The 19,939-nt window shown below is 30.2% G+C and overlaps 2 protein-coding genes across 2 annotated transcripts in view; one reads left to right on the top strand and one right to left on the bottom strand.

Moving 5' to 3' along the window:
* Positions 1-247: 247 nt before the first annotated feature.
* Positions 248-6,502, bottom strand: LOC125063986 (guanine nucleotide-binding protein-like 3 homolog). The gene is made up of 9 exons (XM_047670747.1): positions 6,339-6,502; positions 5,753-6,042; positions 5,293-5,482; positions 4,205-4,429; positions 3,867-4,050; positions 3,296-3,518; positions 2,939-3,046; positions 2,536-2,700; positions 248-824 (listed from the first exon to the last, which is right to left on the bottom strand). Exons 1-9 carry the CDS (start codon positions 6,355-6,357, stop codon positions 540-542), a joined length of 1,689 nt encoding a protein of 562 aa, XP_047526703.1. The 5' UTR covers positions 6,358-6,502; the 3' UTR covers positions 248-539.
* Positions 6,503-7,953: 1,451 nt separating this feature from the next.
* The window catches only part of LOC125064325, a 40,794-nt gene continuing 28,808 nt past the window's right edge, over positions 7,954-19,939 (top strand). The window contains exon 1 of the mRNA XM_047671300.1: positions 7,954-8,994. Coding sequence (XP_047527256.1) covers positions 8,181-8,994 — 814 coding nt within the window. The 5' untranslated portion in view covers positions 7,954-8,180. The remainder of the gene's footprint in view (positions 8,995-19,939) is intronic.

The raw sequence follows: 19,939 nt of genomic DNA, 5'->3' as shown, positions 1-19,939 counted from the left end.
AAAAGCAGGCATAACTAGCAAATATCAAGGTTGACGCTATAGAATCAATTTAATTCTGAATAGTAAATTTTACTATGCATATTTTATATGCTATTATTATATTAATACAGTTTTATTATATATCTTAGTACCTACCAGTATTATACATAACATTATTTATTACTTTACATATTTGCAATTTAAAGTGGCATGTTTAATATCGGATGATTATTTAGTTCTGATAAATAAAAACAGGTTTTTTAGGTAATGTATATATTTTATTCATGGAAAAAGAAGGTAAAACATAGTGAGAAAATGTATCCATATGTATTGACAACATAAAATATCGTTAAAATGTATTACAACTTGTAATCACATGAAACCATCATGAAACATGTTGGATGCCGGAAGATAACGTAAATTACTTATTTGAATATTGTATGGTATTAATAAAATTGAGAAAAAAATGGTTTTGGTAAATAATAAAGTTCAAAATATGGTTTTTTTTTTTATTATCAAACATCACCAGTTAGCAGTGCGAACATTATTGATATTCATAATCATTTTTTCTTAACACTAGTAACTATTGCTTGATCTAGCATTTCCGTCAAAGCTACTACTTTTTTCTCATCTCTTGCCTTTTTCTTTTTATCTTTTTTAAATTGCATTTTTCTCATTTTATTCTGTTTGGTGTTGCCTTCCATAACAATGTCTACTCCAGAGTCCTTTGGAGTTTTAGTAACTACTTTAGAAACAATGTTAACTTTTTTGGGGAGTAGAACAGATTCGTCTTCGTCTACTTGCATGTCGTCTTCTGCCGCTTTGACTGGACCTGTGCTTGTGATCTGTGGAATAATTATTAAAAATATTGATTAGAAAAAAGTATAAAGGTCTCTCTGATATGGATAGTGCTTCTGTTATTTTAATTCAATGGTAAAAAAAGAATAATAATTCTTATAATTCTTTCAATAGAACATATATATATATATCATCAAATATACATATATATGTTCTATTGAAAAAAATTCCTAAACTAAATATTAATTTAGATTCATTTAAATATTACACAAATAAAATAATTACAATGTTACAATATTTTATTTTTAGAATATGACTGAATAAATCATAAAACAATATAAGTACAATTTTAAATACATTTAAAATATTACATTACATGTTTCTTCTTTTTGAAAGAATACTAGCAATGCCTCAAATTAATTAAGAAATTACTAATATTCCTATTTACCTCTCCTTTTAAGCTTATCGCTTGTGTTAGGAGTGGGTACGACAATAGTCCAAGGGTCAGGATCCATCTTGCGACATTATATCGCTAGGCGGCCCGTAGAACATTGCGCTATTGACGCTTATGTTTACTTTGAATGTATGAAATAGAAGTTTATATTTATTTCGAAAGTTATATTTACAAACCAAACTCTGTTGTATCAAAGTTTGACTATTGGCTACTTTAAGGTTTGATAAAAATTCAGTTACAAGCCAATTGTGTATTTTGACAATTCAAAGAGACTAGGATAATTAAGCCACTGAAATTAAATTAGTAGTAATAATAAAATAACAGGTAAATATGCCTGGCAGCTGGACAAAGTCCTACTCTCCTTTCAAGTTTTCTCGAAGGTTTGGAAGCCTATTCCATTGTTCTCTCTGATACAGGTTGATGTTAACAAATTCGACAGAATTTCAACTGAGATATGCAGAATTGGCTTATTCATTTGAACTTTAATATTAACTTGGGTATTTTAAAATAATAATAAGGAGGTATTGAAATTGATTGCTGGGAATTGTGTTTAGGTTTTAAATGAGTCAAACCATGGTTAGAAAAGTCATTTAGCAAAGGGTGTAGATATTTTTTGTGATATTGGTACGCAGACGAGCAAATGGGCCACCTGATGGTAAATGACACCATAAACAATAGCACTGAAAGAAATATTTGTGCCTTGTGCCTGTAGTTACACTAGCTCACTCACCCTTCAAACCAGAACACAACAATATTAAGTGTTGCGGATTGATTTTATTTTAACGGTAAAAAAAAAAATTTGTAAAATGCTAATAAGCTATTTGAGCCTAGTTTTCTTAAATTGTTTAATTAGCAGCGAATAAATTGAACAATCATCCGTGCAAGCAATCTTGCATCCCAGAATGGCAAGGAAAATACCATTAGGTTTTTTGTGGGACAGATACTTCACATGACCCATCTTTACGTTGAGGGGACACAAACATTTAAATTTAATAGATATTATTATTCTCTTTTGAAAACCATTTTGTTATATATAACAATATATACCAAGTGATTCATACTGATTAATTTACAACCTGAAGGCACTGCTTGCAATTATTGATGTTCCTTAAGACCTTACACCTTTGACACTTGTTATATAATTCTAATATTATTTTAGGATCAAATTACTTTTTCAATTAATTTGTAAAATACAATGCAATTGATTCCAATGTTTGCTAATGCACAATATTTATTTTGAATAAATTTAAGCAATTGCAATTAAAGCATAGTATAGTGCTTTAATTTAAAGCTAACATTTTTACCTTAATAGCGCCATCAGTATTTGTGGCACCAAGTGTGTCGATGGTTTCTGCTTCCATCGCTTCAAATGCATTTACATCGAAGTCTTGTGACAGTGTTGAAACTATCTTAGCGTCAACATGTATTTCTGACTCGGGCGTCTCTGGTGGTTCAGTATAGTATCGCACCTGTAAAACAACATGGTATTGTTTCATAAATAGATCATTGTTTTAGATTTTGCAAAGCTAAATTTTATGTTTCTGTATACCACAGCAAAAGTGTATATATTTTTTGAGAATCAAATAAAACCGCTGTCGTGGCCGTAATGTAGGGTGCAAATTCCTACTCAAAGTAAAAATAAATTTAGTAATTATAATATAACAGTAGAATTAGTGATTAGTAACAAAACAAACTTTTTTATTTTACCTTTCCAGTATTCCAATCGTTAAGTAATATTCTAGCAGCGGCCTCTTGGTCAGGAACGCCACCTTTCTTAAAGCGACCCATACGCGATGCAACACTTGCGAAAAACTCCTAAAAGCAAATAAAAAAAAATATATAAACATTATTCTGAGACATTTTAAAATAACTAACTAAACATATGTTTAATGTTTCAACATATGGACACATGTTAAAAAATAATAAATACAGTTACTCATTATTCCCTGTGCAAAGTGTCATGGAATCATCGGAAAGCTTAGGCGCAAGATTCACTACTTTCTGAGCACTTTCAAGTCAGTTATTTGAAAAAATAAATTGTTCACTAATATAAATTAAACTAACTTGTGGCGTGTTAAACTCTGGTATGCAGTAGAGCGCTACAAGAGTATGTTTTTGAGCTCTCTTCAGTATAGCCGTCGCAGGCGTGACGGGGTCTTTGAGACTGGCCACGCGAAGAGCGTTTTTAAGCGCTACGGACGCATCACCGTCTGCGCCCGTGTGAAATACTATACCAGGGCTGTCTAGTATCTTGATCTTCGAATCCAACTGGACAGTCTGCATTTGTCTATAATGTGATATAGATGGTATAATTTCCGAAACACATAGAAAAATATATTAAAATCTAAGAATGCATAGAGTTAGGACATAAAACAAAAGATTTTTTTTTTAATAATGCACTTTTTTAATGTCGAATTTTATTAGTTTACTTTTATTTGATCACGCAAAATATGTAATTAATTGATTATTAAAGGTTTTTGTTTGAATAGCTATTTCCAAACATTATGTGACATGAATTCATCTTAATTAAATAATTATATGTTGTATCATTTTTGGTATGTGTTATATTGATTTTATTTATAATTGTATTTTGCTATTTGTTTCCCTTAAATAAATAAATGTCTAGTGTACATACTTAGTGACTCCTGGAGTGCTTCCTACATTGCATGCTTTCGATCTGTTCAGACTGTTTATAATTGAACTCTTGCCAACATTTGGCAACCCAACAACGCCAACTGTTATAGATGTCTTTATGCCTTTGTTTCGGCAATAATTAGCCAGGAGACTCATGAGTAACTCAGCTCCTACACAAGCAGAGTCTGAAAAAATATAAATATTGATATTATTATTACTATTTGCTTGCAGCTGATAATCTGGTTTGCCCTTTTCACAAAACTAAACAAATATTGCCATATATCAACTTAGTATAAAGGATTTTCATTCAATGCAAAAAAATTCAATGTTTTTACTAACTTGACATTTCCTTTTCTTTCACAATATGTTTCATTTTCCTTCTGCCGAGATTGTGTTGCTGGTCCTGTGTCGATGCTTTGAATGGAACAGCTGGTGCTGATCTACGGAGATACTTGAGCCAAGCTGTGAGATTTTCCCTTGGCACTAAATCTGCTTTGTTAAGGATTAAAACTAACTTCTTGCCTGACTCTCGAACTGCTTCCTCAACTTGAATACACCTAGTACCTGGAAACAATCATATTACATTATATATTATTTTGTAAGTTTACAAATATTATTTATCTTCAACTTTAAAGTCTTGGTACAAAATTTTGTGTTAATATGTTGATTATACAATTATCTACATCTATATATATATCATTACATAATATACAAAATACCTTTATTAAAAATATCTAATATAATATACCTATTGCTAAACACATTGTAAATTTGATTTGTAATGAATTGCATGCTGTGTCCTAAACCAGAGAAGCACTAATAAGAATTATAAAAATTCCAAAGAGAAAATGAAACTTCACCTTATCAATTATCTTTAAACATCAACGGTATAAATAAACAATAATCTACTTAATAAATAATAAATTCATATAAATAAATCAATTGAAAATTCAGTAATATTAGGCTAGTATTTAATCCACAATCAGTGATTAAGTTCATTTTATGTTGTACCTAATGGGTTACCGTCTCTCCTGTTTAAATCATGAAATGTAAAACTTGTGCATTTATTATGGCCTGGTACTTTGCTACCTTTACTTTACTGTTATACTTATAAGCAAAAGCACTACCTGACAACTTTGCATATAGCATTGCATAATTTAATAAATAAGTGTATGGTTGTGTACCCGTGTTTAATTGTATAATATTGTATATTTCTATACTAATGTTATAAAGAGGTAAATTTTGGACGTTTGTATGAAGAGGTTAAACCAAAGCAAACATGATAAAATACTAAAAAAATTTCTACTGATAGAAAGCTATGTTATTTCTGATTACATATATATTCTAAATTATATTGATATCATATCATTTTCTATATTAATAAATAAAATCCTAATTAGAGGGTTGTTAGTGTTATACAAATTTACCTAATGGGTCTCTAGCATCCACAACTTCTAATACAACTTCAGCCTCCGAAATAACTTTCTTGAATTCCTTATAATAAGCTTTTAAAGAATTTTCTTGTTGTCTGTCCTTGCCAAATTGTACATCATCATTCACAATATCATTTTCTTTGAATGCTTCGTGGACTTTACCTCTTGCTTGTGCATTTGCTACCTTTAAATTGTAATATAAATTTTATTTAATTGATAAATAAACTGATTTTAATTGGTGTCTATGTAAAATGAAAGTATTAGAATTTCTACAAAGATTTACATGTTTTAATGAAATATTATATTATTTTGTTTTAAAACCAACTATGTTGAAAATTTTTTACAGTGAATTAAATATTTTTAGTGAAAGATATTTTTTTAGAATTGTTCAAATAAAAATTTAAGCATAAAAAAAATTGTTATCATTACATATAAACTAAATTTATTTTGTTACCAAATTATCCATACTAAGAGTACTGTTCTTTTTCTCCTCCAATTTAATTTGCTTATCTAATTTTGCTTGCTCTTTTTTCTTCTGTCTTTCTTCCTCTTTATGTTTCTTTACTGCTTCAACTTCTTTTAATATGTCTTCCTTAAACGGACACACATTTGGTATCTGTATTGGCTTAGACTTCTTAGACTTAGGATTCTTTTTAGCTTCCTTTTTTACTTTTCTATTATGCTCTCTAACTTTTTTTTCTATCTTATAACGAAGGCGTGCTGGTTGCCTTTTAGATGGCTTCTCTGTAATAATAAAGCGGCTATATTCAAGTTATAAAAAAATTATAATTAATAGATAATAATTGGTAAACATGATAATAGTTGTCTAGTCTGTTCTTGTTTTTAGAAAAAATATTTTCAATTATAACCTAAAAGTAAAGTATGATCCTTGAGTATTTATAACAGAATAATATAGGAAAGATAACATCAATAAAATACAATTGATTATTATATTCAGTTTGTGTTTATTTAGTAAATATTACAAAAGAATTATAACAATAATATCACATCAGTCAAAAACAATATCAACCAGTACTTACTTAGTTTAAACTTGGCCATTTTTCTGTTTCTCTATTTATAAAACTTTTATTAAACTAAATTATTCAAAAGAAATAAAAGAAATTCGTAATACAGTTTGTAATTAATATTTAAATATAAAATCACCCCGCATTTTCTATTTCTTTTAGACTTGTAGTGACATTTTATGTCATTGTCAATTTTGTCAACACGTGCTCCATGACATGCGGGCATGTTTTTAACATTCGAATGTCTCGAATAGTTCGATTATATATGGCAGTGAATCAAACATTCTTAATAATTATTCGAATGAAATATAGATTAAATCGTAAAAAAAAAAAAAACAAACCGTGGTACAAACTCCTCTTGTGGATAGCGACTTCGATGAGTCAATACATCGTTCGTACGGCATCGTATTTGTACCGATATTAAGTTTTCGCGGATATTTTTAACTTGGCCTATTATAAATAGGTACATTTAAATCTCATGCCAAAACATATAGCCTTTTAAAGCTGATCATTCGATTAAAAACGACATAGATGTTAAATATAATCTATCTCTAAAAGAACTACAATTCATGCAAATAAAAGATGATGTCATTAAAAAAGCATGGAGTCATTATTCTGTTATGATATTAAATAAGAAAAAAGTTTTTACTATTTGTTTGTTTTACTTTGTTACAGCAATACTATCGATAGTATCGCTAATATCAATAGTATTGTTCATGATGAGCTGTCGATACTGTCGATTTTTTGCTTACACCTTAACTATCGATAGATAATCGATTATCTATCGATAGTTAAGGTGGACTATCGATAGGCAACATTAGACAGACAAAATTATTTAAAAATGATATATATATATATATATTGTAATTAATTATTGTATAAAGAATATAAAAATATGTTTCGATAGTATCTTATTTTTCATATGTAATTTTTGGTAAGGCTCTATACAAGCCCGGCTGGGTACTGGGATTCAAATAATTATAATATATATATATTCTACCGACATACATACAGCATTATAGTTGGGCTGTGTAACGGTATGAACGGTTTTAACCATTTAAAATACCTGTATATTAATTACCGATACTTTTAAAAATATTTATTATGGATTAGTAGCTAGGTACTTAGTATATTAATTTTTGACATTGTCAAAAAATAATCAGCTAAAACACCAATTACTAAAGCATATACTTAATATTCGTAATTATTTTATAAATGATAATATCTACATTGTGAATAAAAGATAAATAAACAAAGCAATAGGTATCCTTTTTTTCCACAATCGGTTGATTTAGTTACATATTATAGATAAGTTGAAGACTGACCTACATACGATCGATCGTAAGGATTTAAATCAATTATTTTGATAAATAAATCACACATTTAAATTTAAATTCATTGTGTGTCTACACTTTGCACCGACATAATAGTATGTCACGCAGCCATGGTAATAGGTAAACAAAACACGTCGTCTTCATTCATCGTGTACCGACTTTTCGTTGAATGAGTCGCCATCCACGACGGCTGGCGTCGCCAACGCCATATGACATGCATTGTTCCTCGGGAACAGCTGCAGTCAAATCGCAAAACGACCGTTTATACCTGAGCAGGTAATATAAGCAACAGGTCATTTCAATCGTAGCGGGGAGCTCCGCAAACCGCGCCGTCGAGCGCCTGACTCATTTCGAGTAGCCGCGTTAGTCGCGTTCTGCCTTTCACGGCGATTGTGTGTACGTTTATATTTCGCGCGTCAGTAAGCAACGAGACTTTCACGTGAGCGATTATATCGCTGTTCCGAGTTATGTGCGCAAACGCACGCTTCAATAATCCCTTGATCAGTCGCTCGTGACAGTGCCAATGTCTCCTAGTTTAGAGGGGATCATGTTTAACAGGAGCACGAACCTGTCAGCGAGGCGGCCGTTGCTTGCAGAACCGCAAAAGGCTGTGGTGATACCACCACGAGCGCCACCTCGCGACTATGGTCCACAACGACCCTTACCCGCACCTCGGAATATGCCAGCGAAGTGTCCTTATGAATATAAGGCAGACTGTTGGAAACCTTCGAACGTCGATATCGAAAAACGACTGCAAGAGACGAGAGCACGGGAGAAGATCGGTTACTTTCAAGATAAAGTAACCGCTCCGGAGTTAAATTTAGACCGTAGGGAAGCGGAGTTAGTGTTTAGATTCGACCCTCACGCGTCCGCGGAATATTTATCGAGTCAGTATCAAGCTCCTACAGTTCAGTATGCAAAGCCCCCGACGCCGGCAAACGGGTTTGCTAACCGTCTACCGGAGAGAGACGGGCCTTTTGTATTCGGAGTCCACAGCCCCAGCCAGTTCCCTACTTCGCGTCGGGATGAAGACGATTACGATTATTCAGAAGTGACTGAAGAAAGCAGTCGGCCTGTGATACGAGATGATGAGTCTGCAGAATTAAATTGCTGTGATAAAGTGAATGAGTGGGCAGTAAGGGATAAAAAAAGTCGTAGAACTTTAAATCGAATGTTTCAAATCAAAGATAGACGAAAAGTGAAAGGTGGGAAGAAGGAGAAGATTAAGTGTGTGTTAGTTGGTGATGGAGCTGTAGGAAAAAGTTCTTTAATAGCTGCCTATGCTCAGGACACGTTCCGGGAAGATTATCAACCCACTGCATACGACACATTCAATGGTAAGCAATTAGCTATTGGTTGAAAGAAAGTAAACATTTAAAACAAATTATTTTAACAATACGGCAACTTATCACAAATGTCCCTGATTTGGTGTGATAATAGAGATTACACCACTCAAATAATTGTTTCTGAAATGATAACATCATTGGTAATGGTTTTATCAACTATTGCTCTAACAATAACCGTTTAATGTAAGCAATAGGACGTAAACGTTAACGTAATATTTTCATGCTATACATAACTATTTATAAGTAAAACAATACTATATTTGGCGTATAAATGAATTTATCTAGTCTTCAAAATAAGGATCATTTATTGATTATTATAATGTTTACAATTTACACATTAAAGAAATACCTACAAGCTGACGAATATTTTCTTGGTTCTTTGTTTTGTCAAGGAAACCAAAAAGTGAATATAATATGTCAACGACTTTAAGTATTATGTTATCAACATCCAAATAAGTCAGGGCAACACAATATGTTTAATAATTGTCTATTATACTTATAATTAATACTAAAATAACAACATCGAAGACAATACAACAAGTTTCTACCGAGACAGTTAATATTAAATGAAGACGGGTTATAATAATGATCTTAATATATAAAAGCGAAATACCACTCATTGATTAATCACGAAATCTCAGCAACTAGGTATAACACCTACAAACTTGAAATTGGGCACAGAAGGGATTTTACGGAAATCCACCCCTGAGGGTGGTAAAACGGGGAAAGGAAGTTTGTTTTGTTTTTTTTTTTTTGTAAATTTTGCGCGGGTAAAGCCGCAGTTTCAGTTAGTAAACAATATATTCAATCAAATAATCATTTGCGTTCTTAGGTATATATTTTGTTTAGCCCAATAGTTTACAACCACAGTTTATTGTATATTCTTATTCCATCATTATTGTATTATAAATTTTGGCAAATTGTATATGGATCTTTTCCTAATCAATCGTCAAGATATCTTTAATAAAGGCGCGTCGCAATCGTGATAGCTTATCACAACGTGAAATGTTTGCAAAATATTAGTGTTCGGTTAGTCTATTTAATTTTATTTCATTTTAAAGCATTGTTTTAAATGTAACAATATTTAACGGTTCGCAACAGTATGATGTGCATTTTATATCTCCATTCCCAAATGTTTAATTTAACATAATTTAAAATATTTAAAATGACTGTTTCACTAAGCCAGTACAATTGATTATTTAATACGAAAAAAATAATTACATTCTGTTTGCGTTTATAACGGACATCAATAGAATATTACTTTTTTAAGAACTGAAAAAAAGTCTAGCTAGTAATACATTTCTGCACGTATCAGAGGTCAAAGCACCTTTTTAATATGGAACGTATACGCCCGAGACCAATTAATGTTACTGTCTCAGGGATTAGAATACAAATAAGATAGCCCGGATACATGACAGGCTTTCATCGCATAGACTATAAAGTAGATAGAAGTATTCCACTTTTCGTTACTATATTTTCTTTAAATTAACATGATACTCGAAAGTGCATGTAACGTTTTACGTAACGTTTACTTAGTCACATGTCAATGTCACTATTGTGTTATCTATTCTATGAATTTCATTGGGAATATTTATAATAATTAGTACCTATTAGAATAAAAAAAAAATGTATTATCAAATATATTACATAATGATTGATGCAAAAAGGCGTTTGTCATAATATCTGGTTAACATTGCAAATTCAAGTAGGTTCATAAAAAAATTGCGTGCTTCAAAAGGTTTTCCTGACATCGTTTACTTGATGGTAGGGCTTTGTGCAAGCCAAGGTACCAGCCACTTATCAGATATTCTATTGCCAAACAGCAATACATAACAAATATATATTTTATAATTTTAGCAACAGCACCTGGTTCTTAAGACATATTAGCCTGAGCTCGATTGATGAAAGCGTTTAAAAAATCCCCCGATCTTCTCTTATGAACGGAACGACACTGCGTATATTTTATATAATATCCATTATAAAACGAACTGAATGACGTGCTCTTTCTAGCTTGTGGGTCTAAAAGCATACAGCTTTGCACATGTTTTTTTTAATGCAGGTGAGCAGTGACATACATATTTAAAACATAATTTCTTAAGATATTTTAAGAAGGGATGAAGTGCCTTGGTACTATTTAGCCTTTGTTTGTTAAAGCGAAACTTTTATATCGTAGTGAATAGAGCAGGTTTTCCAAAATACTAACATTTAAGAAAAATTAGGTATTTTCTCAGATGTTACGGACGGGTACACAGTCAGTATAATTATAATTCTATACATTAAGGATAATGAGCGTTAATCTAAGCCAAATTTTAAAAATATTTTTTTTTCGAGTTATTTTAACTACAATATTTAAAAGAATTAATTTTGGCTTAATTTCGTTTACTTGTTTTTCTGCTGTGTTTGATGTCGGCAAAGTATATTCCATCAATAATAATAATAATATTATTTGGTTATTAGCAGAGACTAAATTAGCGCTCAATAGTGAAGTACCGTGGCGAAAGATGTCATCTCTTTCAAATTGTCTATTGTCAATATTAGTTGAGTCATAAAGGTTTACTTTGTTCATTGGTGAAGACACCGACGAGAGTCGAAACCATTGAAATTTGTTTTTGTCTAAAGCCACAACAGGTATAAGTGTAAAAGGAAAGTGGCGCCAAACATTATTAGCTTAAATAAAATTTTTTGTCGCCGTCCTTCAATTACAAATCGTTTAGACTTTCAAATGCAATACTGTTGTGTTTAATAAGTCATTTTAAATATTGATTACAAGATAATTGTAGTATTTCCTCTAAAATTCTTCATTGATTGCGTCAGTTCCGGCAACTACACCATGCGTCAGTTTCGGAAATGGCAAAGATAAGAAATTGTAAATATATATCGATTGATCACAAATTAACGTTGAATAATTTAATCACTTAAGCGTTATTTTAAAAGTTAAGACATAACACCATACATATAATAGATAACATTAGTACGTGTCAATGTTTAACCGGCTATTTCCTTGTAACTGTTGACTTCACACTGAAGCCAGTGTGAAAGCCTAGAACAATGTACTTTCGCCTCTATATTTGCATGCAAATGATGTAGAACTCATGCCGCCTTCACACGATAAGGCAATTGCAAATCAAAGTTTTATAAATAAAAATAGCTCCATTGTGTTACTATGCAAGACAAATTATGTGTGTATAGTTCAAGTATACGAATGACATCCGGTGTTCATTTGAATATAATTTGTACAAATAGTAAATTTTAAAGGTAAGGTTTTAAAGTCAACAAGTGTGTAAGTTTTGTTAGTAATTTATTGCCCATATTCATATAGATTTGACTAATGAAATGAAGTAAGTATACATTTAGTAAGTAGTTTACTTGATGGCTAATTACGTTTACCTAAGCGTAATAACGACACGTGTGATTTCCGTTTGATTCGAAATAGTTAAATACATAAAATAAATGAAGTTTTTAATACACCTAACAAAAGTCCAATGAATATATAATATGTAACAGGTTAAACAACCTGAAATAGTTTAAATTGTTATCAAATAAAATTAATTAGCTTCCAATTTCAACGAAAATTTTATATTAAGGTATTTATTAAAACAGTTAAACTTTTTAAACATAATGTTGGATTGGGCGAGCAACACATATAGATTTATCACAACATCCTTAATATAGTCGTTAATACTAAATAGTGATTATTGCGGTACGTAAAAAACTTTCATTAAATAAACAAATTAAGTGTTAAAAACCCAAGTACCTATAAAATTAATTACCAGAAAATAGTCTCCGTCCGAAATTTTATCGTACCAACTTTTCAATTATTCATAGTCATCTAATGAATAGATATCTTGTAATTTCAATAAATACATAAATCTTGTGTTATTAGTCGGTGTTGTTTACTTAACAATACGTTTTAGAGTATTTTGGGCATTAGTGCTATTATTTAGCGACTACAAGTAGTAAATATTCTATAAATTACATATGTATATAATAAAATATATTATATTTATTGTCAAATTACGCGATACGGAACAGATTTTAATCGTTATAGTATTACTTATGACTAGAAACTGAATTCTAAATAGAAACAAAATAATTTTTTTTTTAAAATAGCAAGCAGGAACAATCTGGAAAGTGTCGATATAAGATCGCCCACATTTTTAACAAAATTGATTACTGCTGCTGCTGATTATTTGCTGCAGTAATTATCAATTTTTAAACAATTCGATTAAAACAATAGGTTTTTAAAAATATGTATCTTGATAGATGAGATTTTAATATAATAATATTATATTATGTCAGATAAATAGATACACCTCCAGTAGTAATTATTATAAAAAAAAATTATAAACTTATGAAAAAAAAATATCAGTCCAGGTGACAATAAGAAATCAAATGCACGCGATCAGCGATAGTTCACTCGGTCTAAGCAGCTGTATCTTGGCAGCTGCTTCAACTCTTTGTGTCTACATTCTACGAAAAATAAAAAAAATAAAAAAGCGATTACCTTTTAGAAAAGGTTCCTTCGCCTTTGGGATTTTTTTTAATCTTGCTCCGTCAGCGGCTATTATGACCGGTACGTTTGATTCGAAATGATGGTCGATAAAAAAACAAAATAAGTACTCTTACTCTGTGGCATTTTAATTGCTTTGAACCACAGACAATAACGTTACGTTTACATTTTCTATAATATTAAACTCATTTTTTATTACATACAAATTAATTATCAATTTGTACTAAAAATAGAATAACTTTGTAAAAGGTGAGGATCGTAAAAAAATAATTAATATTTGCCAAAAATTGCTCGTTTTCATTATTTGTGCGTATAATCTCTATCATAAAGCAAGTAAGTATTTTAAAATTTTAATTTAACTTTTATGACACTAAATTCTAATAGAATAGGAAATAAATGAACCATGATTCGACGCAAAATGGAACATACAGAACTCCTATTATATTGAAATATTTCATTGAATTAAGTACAGTAGGAAGTTACATAATTTTGAATAAATGAGTGATGGTTTTAAAGCGGTCACAAAACGGTGCTTAGAGACACGTTGATATTATAAAACATAAAGAAACCTAAGTAATATTTGTTATATACGTAACATAGGAATTTGTATATAATATAATATACATACGTGTAACTTTCTTTAAAAAACATATTGTTTAATGTTTTTACTTTTGTCTATTTAATATAAATATAATTAAATATAAAAACTTATGTTATGCTTACCAAATGAGTATGCTCTCAATTAGTAAAGTTTTTGTAATTAGTTTTCCCTAGCACATCATACGTGACCTACATAGAAAATTATACAACTTTATAGTTAATGAGCGTAATCGCAAGAAATATTGCGAGAGTTTAATTACCAGAAAAGAAATCGACGTGGTTTTATTTCTCAATGAGTAGCGAAGTAAAATATCTGAAAATTTTTACATAATTAATTTTTAAATAAATAAGCAGATCAATATTGTAACCTTTTGCTTGTGAAAAATTGTGGGTACCATTATTGCAAATTCTTCTTTCCTATTAAAATTACTAAACTTGCAAAATTATTGTTAATTGAAGTACTATTTATAGCAACTATCGCTTATTGGATTATTTTATTGTGCATTTCAATTATTAATAAAATATGTCATAACTACTATGTAACAATATACAACAACAACAGTTAACCCATATAGAATATACTAAATGTATTCATCACAAAATTATAAAAATACATGGATAAAAATATAAAATGCTTCTTATGCAAACCAATAAAATATTCGGTCGAATCACCAAAGGGCAATTGATTTTGTAATCTAAATAAATCTTAAAAACAACAAAATGCTTGTTTACAAAATTCTGAAATTAATAAGTTTATTTATTTAAACGAAAGTGTAATTCGTAAATCGTAATAAGACGTTATATAATATTCAATTGTTTACAATGTTAAGAAAAGAAAGCAAAAGGTTGCTTAGCATAAAGCTGTAACTTTTACTTATAAATAGTTTAGTTATACTCTTCGAAACACATATTCAATAAATAAATTATAAGAAATAATTTTCTTTCAACATATAAAGTGACATTAATGTCAGTAAGTCTAAAAGTAATAAAAAAGGTAATTTATGAAGTAACTAAACTGCAAGAACACCTTGAATGTTTGTATTTAAGAAATTTTAGAGCCAAAAATACCGTTTTTGTTTCTCACGGCGATCTGTTTCCCGCAACAAGAAAATAAATCAACGATCCTATTGCATAATAAAAAAGCATGCGGGCCGCCCGTTCGTCCATTCACCGTTATCTTAATACCATGCATACATAATATTACGTACTACAAATTATGTACTCCCTATGTGGTATAACAGTCATAGATGTATGAAATAATCTGATAGAGCAAGATTTGGTATAACCATTACGATACTGAAACAAGTTGCGTTATATCTGATTAAAAAGTCAAGCTTAAACGAATGCTACGTAACAATGTAGCGAACTTCGGATATAGGTATATTTCAAATTTGTGAAATTTATAAATTGTAGATTTGAAAGAAAAAAGATTAATGTATTGTAATATGTATTATAATATAATAACATTCTTAACAGTGAAATTTTATTTTTAACACGGTTTATATGAATGCATATATGAAAAAATTAATAAGTTATTTAAAATGCTTACAGCTATAGATTTTCTTTTCGAAAACACATGAAAAATGTTTTATTTAGCGTTGAAAAATTGCTTTCCGTTGTTTGTGTTAACGTTTGTTAATATTTTAACAAATCAAATAAATCACTTTTATTTTTAATCGAATATTTTTAAGTAGGCGTTAATGGATGATGCAACTGTATCTTCTAATTTTAGATCACAATCCCGAGACTCATTTGAGTATTTTTCGCTATTCCTTTGTAGTCTTGGATTTTGATCATGCACGCTAAAATATCATTATATATAATATAATAAACCAGGCTAACCGTCTGTTGCAGGTTAGTTACTCTATAAAATGTATTTATTGTATCGCAACTAAATTGAAGTCATTATGAAAAGTTACCAGTTGTAAGTCACTCATTTAAGTACTTGAGATAAATTCTGAAATTCTGCACTTGATGGAAGGGCACTTTATAGATTCTATTGCCAAACAGTAATACTAAAAATTGTTATGTTCTCGGTGAGCGAGCCAATGTAACTACAGAACATCTAAGCTTCGAAGGATGATGGCGCATTGTTAATGTAAGAGATGGTCAATATTTCCTTACAATGCTTTTGTTTTATGGTAGGGGGGGGGGGCGGTATAGTGATAACTTACCACCACGTGTCCAATTTGCCAGTCTGCCAAGCCATTTTAAATTTAGAAAAGATGAAATTTATGAATATATAGTACCAAAATAGTCATTGTCAGGCCACACCTAAGTGTGGTGTTGTTATGATTGAATAAATTAAAAAAAAAAGTTTTGCCATAAATAATAACCTGAAGATACGAATAGTACATAGAGGTACAGCACAAAAACGTTGAAATTAAAAAATATTCAAGATTACAAAAAAATATTACTTTAACTTAACTATTAATATAATAGATAATTATTTATTTTTTAAATAATTATATTTTAATTTTTCACTATACTATAAATATCCTGAACAAAAAAAAAAGAAATAAATGTCGTTATGGATAATAAAAATGCTATAATGCGATTCAAGTGCTAAAAGTCCGTCTACTATTTTAAACGTTAAATTGGAACGAATTAAAATATAAAAATTGGCATTTTTCATTTGAATCGAATCGTATCTAAACTTTTATAGTTCATCACCGTGTTGTATGACTCGTGTACAGCCAGACAAACCAGTTCACGAACACGTGCGTTCCGATCGTGACTTCCACGTTATTGCATTTGTATGAGCTCCGAGATATGTATTTTGTTACTGTTTAACTTGGGATGATTTATAACTTGGGTCCCTAGATATATATGTTTATATTAATATCTATTTAGTGTTTCTTATGGTCAACGAACTTTTGAATTTTTGTCCTCTGACAACATTTGAACATAGTGTTCATAAATATCTTATATTTCTATGAACAGAACTCTGTATTTCATCTACCAAAATATTTTTTTTAGATTAAATTAATTGAACACGTATACAGAGGAAGAATCACGCAGTATCTTAGAGAATGACTTTCATTTGAATCAGGTCACATACACTTGCGGTATTCGATACGTCTACAGATTGTGAGAGGGGCATACCGTTTTAGTTAAATGGGTTAAATTGCTTAATGCCGGGGTCCCGGGTTCACGCGTTATCTAATGAACCGAGGCATTCGCATAATGGCTTAATTGAGGAAAATTATGGTGAAATTAAATAATAAAATAAAATTGCGAGTGCATTTTTAATACACGTTATCATACTGCTCATAAAATTTTATTAAGCGAATTTTTGAATACTTTTGAATTTACACGCTTTAGGTTTTAAAATATGTATCATTATTACTCATATAAAAGACATAAAAACGCAAATTACAGGGCCATTATTCTTAGCTTTCTTTAGGCATTTGGACCTTATTTTTTACAAAAAGGCCTCAAAATTCTCGAACACAGTGATGACTTCGAAATGATTAGATACGCGCACCTGTCTAATAGAACTGTTGAGAATGCGAGAAGCCGTTCTTAATTCAGTTTTGTATTTCATTAAAACAAAAATGTTTATTTTTCTATACATATAATGTTATATTATATTCACTTACTAACCATTCGTTTTTAAATAAGAAGTTTTTAATCAATCAATGAACGTGATCTTTGTATGAACAAGGTTGTTTTATTATAAATGTCTTATCCTAATGTTTTGTGTTAAGGTCTATTTTAATATGCAAATTGAGTTTCTCCGGCAAATAGCGGTCAATTTCAAAGCCGGCGTGACGAACTGACGGGTGCTATTTACACTATAGCTAATGCATTGCTTCACGTAGGTAATATAATGTAATGTATGTTTGGCACAATCACTTGTATATTAATGCTCCTTATTTTTTTTTTTAAATGAAGTTATTTAAATAATAGTATAAAAGTTGCAATACTTATAATATACTTTTATTATAATTTTACTTAGTTCTTCTGAATGATCAGATGAGTGCCTGATAAATACTGAATGTTTCTAATTTATCATATACTAGCGACCCGCCCCGGTCTTTCAAATTATCAGTGTTTCTCTACTATATTGTGTGCATGTATTATACATATAAACCTTCTTCTTGAATCAATCTCTTTATTAAAAAAAACGCATCAAAATCCGTTGTGTAATTTTAAAGATCTAAGCATACATAGGGACAGACAGCAGCAAGCGACTTTATTTTATACTATGTAATGATGATTAATAACAAACATTTCAATACCTACTTATAACACTTAAAAGCTACAAAATGCCTAAACATTAAAACTACAATTAATTAAACACGAAAATAATGTTGTCTTAGATTTTCGCGATTATTACACATTGAAATAAAACTAGTTTTTAACGGATTTAATCGCGTATATTAATTATTTTAACATCCCGACGTTTCGAGCACTTTGCAGTGTTCGTGGTCACGGACAGTCTGCCCGTTAAATCCGTTAAAAACTAGTTTTATTTCAATAAACACGAAAATGTTAGAATACGTGTTACGTATTTGAGGATAATCTGACGCCATAAACACGAGCAGGCTGCAACAAAATCATTTTGCCGCAACATATCGTGTTTATTTTGGTGACAACTCGATTTAGTTTCTTTGTTTTGACTCATTACTCATTACCATGAGCAAGTCGTTGCCGATTTGGGCGGAAAATAAGACTAAAAATGTATGGCGCCAATGCCGTACCATGTGAAGTGAAGTATTCTAAGGAGCTAATTTAGTATCAGTATATCCGATATCTCGATTTTACTTTGTCTTCCATACTTAAAAGAGCTTAGTAAGTTATTTGAGTTGCTTGAAGTTTGTCTCACTGTGATGACCCCATCGGTTAATTATTTGCGGTTTTTTCTTATTTATTATTTTTCTCGTGATACGTGACAAATGTTATGTATAAATATAAATACTTAGAATTCGTCTAGTTTATAAATATTCAAATCCAAAAGTACAGGTAATTTTTGTGCATTTTATAATTTCTGTTATTTGTTTACATACAGTCAAATTCAATTCATTATTAACACCTTCATCTACTTATTAACTTATAATTTGACTTAACCGATATTGAATTACAAACATTGCAATTAATGGCTGTATATATACGTTGCAATTAAATGGAAATTCTTACTGTGTGGAAATGTTGAAAGACGTTGATCGTAATATTTCCATTGAACTGTAATATTAATTTCTAATTGTTTAACTGACCTTGCGTTTAGTTCATAGTATTGGTCATTTATATAATCTAAAAATTCTAGAAACATCGTTATTACCGTTTTTATCTGAATCTTATCTGGACGGCGCCATTGTCCCGATATATGCATCGAGTGATCTGATAATAATCATCTGTTAACGTTGATACTAAAATTTAATAAAACGACACTTCATTTGTGTACAGTCATTGGATATGAAGTGTCAGAGCGAAACGATAAGATGGCAATTAATTATACTATAGCATTATTAATTACTTTTACATAGCTTAGGTAAGAATATCATATCTGTGGAAAAAACTACCAAATACAGCTATTTTATATATTAAGAATGCTGATGTATGAAAACTTGAAAAATAGATAACCTTTTAACTAATATAAGCAACTCATCGTCAATAATATGTATAAATTTCATCTACGTAACTCATTAGGAGCTTTTATAAAACGATGAACACAAACTTGATCTGTGGTGTTCGATAGTAAGAAGTATGACTCATTTGACAGGAGCTAAAAGTAGCATTGTTGGTTATAGTTTCCAGAAACCTGCTTCGGTTAGTGATATAACCAGATCGTAAACATTTTAACTAATTTAACGCATTACTAAG

Source organism: Vanessa atalanta, chromosome 5 (genome assembly GCF_905147765.1).
Source record: "Vanessa atalanta chromosome 5, ilVanAtal1.2, whole genome shotgun sequence".
Classification (NCBI taxonomy): domain Eukaryota; kingdom Metazoa; phylum Arthropoda; class Insecta; order Lepidoptera; family Nymphalidae; genus Vanessa; species Vanessa atalanta.
The sequence above is the reverse complement of the archived record's forward strand: the minus strand, read 5'-3'. Positions and strand labels throughout refer to the sequence as shown.

Excerpts from the sequence above, each read along its gene's own strand:
- LOC125063986 (XM_047670747.1), bottom strand. Across the intron at positions 4,430-5,292 it reads GGATGCTAGAGACCCATTAG|GTACTAGGTGTATTCAAGTT; the intron begins GTAAATTTGTAT and ends GATTGTTTCCAG. Across the intron at positions 3,047-3,295 it reads CAGAGTTTAACACGCCACAA|GAGTTTTTCGCAAGTGTTGC; the intron begins GTTAGTTTAATT and ends ATTTGCTTTTAG.